At 39.9% G+C, this 5,016-nt stretch overlaps 1 protein-coding gene across 1 annotated transcript; it reads right to left on the bottom strand.

Annotated features, from left to right (window-relative positions):
• Positions 1–791: 791 nt before the first annotated feature.
• SLITRK2 (SLIT and NTRK like family member 2) lies at positions 792–4,704 on the bottom strand (the record flags this gene model as incomplete). Its single annotated transcript, XM_081081477.1, has 1 exon — positions 792–4,704. The coding sequence occupies one exon, from the start codon at positions 4,702–4,704 to the stop codon at positions 2,173–2,175; it is 2,532 nt and encodes an 843-aa protein (XP_080937603.1). The 3' UTR covers positions 792–2,172.
• Positions 4,705–5,016: the final 312 nt, after the last annotated feature.

The raw sequence follows: 5,016 nt of genomic DNA, 5'->3' as shown, positions 1-5,016 counted from the left end.
AGCTTCTGTGAAATGTAAAATCTCTGTACATTAACTTTCTCTTAGGTCATTTTCAGCCCACCATTTTCAATTTTTATCTAATGGATTTAAATAAGAATTATGATCTCTAATCAAAGAATGAACATGTTAGCTTGTCACTGTAGATATGTAGAGGTTCTAGGTTGTTAGAGGCATTCTTTTCCCTGAAATTATATATATATATATATATATATATATATATATATATATATATAATTTACCTTCTATTGTTTAAAAACTATTTTGCACCAGTCATTATTAATTCAAATAATTTGTATTTAAGTAATTTCTAATTGAAAGCTTGTTACATGAATTGTTTATACTGACAGACAATATACTATTAGTCATTTTAAAGCTTTAAAAGTAAATTATTAGGATCCACTTCAATCTTCACCGGATAATAAAGGATTATTATGTGCAGTAACCTATTTATGAAAAGGAAACAGTGTGCTTCTTTCAGACGCCATCAATTGCTTTAATAAGGATTTGAAAAGCTGGACTACTTTATATGCAGCTCACTATCCCAGTTGCATAAGGATTTACAAGAGACAAAACAAAACTATTTTTGTTGCAAAGAAAGGCTGTTTGTTTAAATTACACAATAATGTTTGCATCTAAAATTATTTACAGGCTAATAAGGCTTCATAAATGTTATATAAACTAAAATCACTTTAACGCTAAAACCAAAACAAAAGGCTTGCTCAAACTGACAAGGAAAAATTCCAGTAACACATGCCTAAAAAAGGCACAAGAAAAAAAGATGCTTACTTTCTTGGTTTAGGTATTTATTAATCTATTTGGAGGTACAAATAGTACATGATTTGATAGCACCCTGTCGATGCTTCAATGAACTCAAGAGGAAAACGTTGCTTTCTCTGAACATGTGAAAATTGAGAATTCTGAGTCTAACTTTTAATTCTAAAGGAAAGTAATGCTTACATTTGTCTCTGCTGCCTTGAATTTATAGATAATTTACTTGGGAAGTTTTAATCTCACCTTTGAAATCTTCCTTCAAGGTATTTAGTGGCTCATATGTCTTTATTAAATGAGGTGTGTGGCGGCCTCTACTGGTGTATGTTTATAGAAAATGTTTCAATAAGCAGAAAAAATATTAATTTCAATTAAAAAGTTAGAAATACAGTCTCTATTATTGAAATATATAAAAATATCTAATTTAAAGCAGAAAATATATTACAAGCTGTGTAATGTATTCTTAATTAGGAAAATAATCTAAAACACTGACCATGTTAATGTAAAATAATGATTTACAGAAGGTCATTAATTGTTCAATTCACTCTGATATTGGGTTAAATATATTTTATTAATGAATTACTAATCCAGACTGAGGCAGTTTATTACCTCTAGTCCACTGTTAAATCCCCTTAGTTGACTTAAATAAAATCACTTAGAACAAACCCAGCAGAAAAGAAATATTTTACAGTTAAATCTATAAAGTCCTAGAACTAGAGTCATTTGATGACAGGCTGGTTTCTATAACTCAAGCAAACTGTACATTGACTTAATATAGCTGACATTTTTATCTATTTTACAGTGTTTTAATTTCAAAAATACAACACATTAAAATATGTTCAGCTTATCAAAGCTAAAAGCAACATATAAGTAATGTACTTAAAGTGCAAAGGCACTTTAACACAAAGAAGTGAGGCCTATTGGCTATACTTGGTAACTAAAGATGAAAATACCATATATCATTATTTACAGAAGTGTTTATAGACTCAAAAGATCTTTTGAGATCTTTTACAAAATACACTAAATAGCTAATTTCATTTGAAAAGCTTGCTTACTCTTTCTTCATTCACTATAGTCTCCTCTTCCCATCCCCCACTGGAAAAATCAAAGAAGAGCAACAAAACCATAAACAAAATATATGAAAAAATGCATTGTAGAAACATTCATGTTCAATGATGATTCCTAAGAAGAGAAAGAAAAAGAGGTGGGGACAGAAGTAAGAGAGAAATAATTTAAAAGAAAGCTTGAAAAAGCATTATCATTTGCTTCACTCCATCCCCCACACATCTTCAAAAACCCCCACTGACAATGGGAAAGGGAGAACACAGACAGGAAAACAAATGCCCTGCTTCCAACAGTTTGGAGCAGCATCCTTTGATGCTTAGGGTTATAAATGATTTCCCTTCACAGCTGACTGATTGCAGTTTGTTTTTCCAGAACTTCGAGGTAGTCTGGTTCTGATTGTGGCTTAGCTTGCAGTAAAGGGTGGTCAGGTTTTGACTGCCCCACAAAGCATTTCCTGGGAGTTCCATATAAAACGGTTTTATTGATTCTGTCTTGGTTTTGGCGTCGAGATTCATATGAAGGGGCGAACTGCCTTTTAGGTAAGGTACAAAAGTTATAGTGGACTAGTCCTGCACTGGGGAGTTCCTTGACTCGCTCAGCAATATTCTGATACAGTAGCTCAGGCTCCCTTGGTGTGGCCTGCTTTTCTAGCAATTCAGTGGCACTTATAGTGTAAGCAACAGTAGCTGGCTCATCTTTTTTCTCTTCCAGGTTGCTGTAGCTGAATTCTTGCAGGTTTCTGTAATAGGCCACTGGGTCTCCTTCCTTCTGCATGTAGATGGGGTTTTGGCACATCTGCCCCACAGGTGGGGGGATATAATTATAGACATGGCCATCTGTTTTATCTTGAGTCTCACTGTTGTAAGACCCATACTGTAACTGAAAGGAACTTACATCTAAGTTGTTGGTATTCCTCGGAACACTTGGCACCCCCTTTCGGCGTTTCAGGACAAAGACGAATAAACCAGCCCCAAAACAGACAGATAAAATAAAGACAACAAGCAATCCTAAAATTAAGACAGAAAGTGGGACTTCAGTGTGTAGTTCAGGATAGGAACTGGGAGACACACTGAGTGACCGAGGTGTGTTTGTGTTGTGATTCATTGACAGAATAGTTCCGTCTGACAAGTTTGGACTGTCTGGACAGATAGCCTCCCTCCCCAAAAACTTCAGGATCTCCCCTGCATGCTTAGCAGGAGACTCACAGGTCACCTCATTGATGATGACAGGGGAATTGGCATGTTCTGTCCAGTCCTTTAACCCCATGATATCACAGGTGCAGTCCCATGGGTTCTCTTGCAGATCTATCTGGATAAAAGCTGGAAGCTGATCCAGAACCCCTTTCACAGGCAGGTGAGAAAAATGGTTGTTTCTCAGATTCAGCCTGGTGAGGGCTGTGCCCCCAAATATGTTATCAGGCAAGGACCTCAGCAAGTTGTTATTCAGAAACAGTAGCTGTAGGTTAATCAAAGCATCAAAGGTTAGCGGCTTAATTTCCTTAATGACATTATATTCTAAATAGAGATACTGCAAGCTTTGCAGTCCATCAAACATAGAAGGATACAGCACTTCAAGGTAATTGCCATTTAGATAAAGTCTGCGTAAACTGGTCAAGTTTGTGAAAGCACCTTCCTGAATGACTGCAATCCTGTTGTTTCCTAAATGTAACAAATCCAAAGAACTATAATCTAAGAGGTCATTTTTATAGACAGTTTGAAGATAGTTCCCTGTCAGGTAGAGTTTCTTTGGACTGGTAGGTTTGGGCTGCAGGTCGGATATATTAGTGAACTTCCTTTCTTGGCAGTTTACATTTAAACCATTGTCTGAGCTCTGAGAGGTGCACACACAGCTACTGGGGCAGGTTAGGGGCACAGGGGACTTGGTCTGGTACACCATGATCGGGCCAAAGCTCTGCCGTTCCTTCGAAACAGTGACCCGGGGAGTTGGACGATTTCTCATTTTGGGTGGTCGGCTGGCTTTTGGAGCCCTGGTTGGGTTGAGAGCAGGATTCATTGTAGGTGACAGCCTTTGGATGTGTGTGTCAGCATGGCTGCCCCTGGAGTCACCAGAACTTTTTCTGGGACAGAGGTCTTGCCTGGTCAGTTGGGTCACATCTTTCCCATGCAATCTAAAGGGAGTTTCACAGACAATCTCTCCCACAAAAACAGTTATGGTGTCCAGCCAAGCCTTGAGAGGAAGTAAGTCACAAGTGCAGTTCCATGGGTTTTCCTCCAGCTGAATCTCCATGATCCCTCCAATATGTTCAAGGACACCAGCGAAAGGCATCACTTTCAGCCTGTTTCCTCTCAGGTCTAAGTGGGTCAGCAGGACAAACCGGAACACATTGCTGGGCAGTGACAGAAGAAGGTTGTCATTCAGTATGAGTACTTTGAGCTTATTAAGTTTGCTGAATGCCCCTGCCTCAATGGCACTGATGTAATTGTAGTCAGCCTGGAGGTATTCAAGGCTTTCCAGGCCCAGGAAGGTGTCCTCCCTCAGCACCTCCAGCTTGTTGTTGTTGAGATGCAGTCTCTTGAGTGTTTTCAGGCCACTGAATGCTCCAGTTCGGATCTCCTGCAGACCGTTGTTACCTAGGTGGAGAGTCACTGCGTTGGAGTAATTTACAAACTCGTTTGGGTACAGTCTTGTCAGGAGGTTTCCATTGAGGAAAAGCTGGTAGATTCTATACTGGGGAGGCTGGAGCAGGCTGACAGTAGTAAATCCTTTGTTTTCACAGTTAATATTCAGTACGTTTTCCTTCTCTTCGCACAGGCAGCGGATCTTGCAAATGTCTTTGGCAGTTTTGCGACTCTCTGTCTGTAAGAACCCGGCCACCATTAACACACTGAGGAACCAAACGCTGCTCAGCATCTTTAGGCACCTTTGGTGTCAGCTCAGGTACCTACAGGCAAACCTTGGGGGGGGGGGGCAGGAGAGAGCAGGGTTCAGGAAGAAAGAAACAGGGAAGCCTGATTAAAATGGCAAAGCAAGAGGGCAGACTGGGAGGAAGGGAAGGAGAGTGCAGGGAGTGGACCACATGGCATAATGAAATCACTGCATTTTTCAAAGCGGTTTTTCTCAGGGTTCCCCCCTCCCAGCGCACCCCCCTCCCCCAGCACACCCACACACGCGTCTCCGAACACACGTGCTTGCACCTGATTTCCCTGCGGGTCTCAGTCAGCC

The sequence above is a fragment of the Myotis nattereri genome (assembly GCF_964212035.1).
Source record: "Myotis nattereri genome assembly, chromosome: X".
Classification (NCBI taxonomy): domain Eukaryota; kingdom Metazoa; phylum Chordata; class Mammalia; order Chiroptera; family Vespertilionidae; genus Myotis; species Myotis nattereri.
This window is presented reverse-complemented; position numbering and strand designations above follow the sequence as displayed.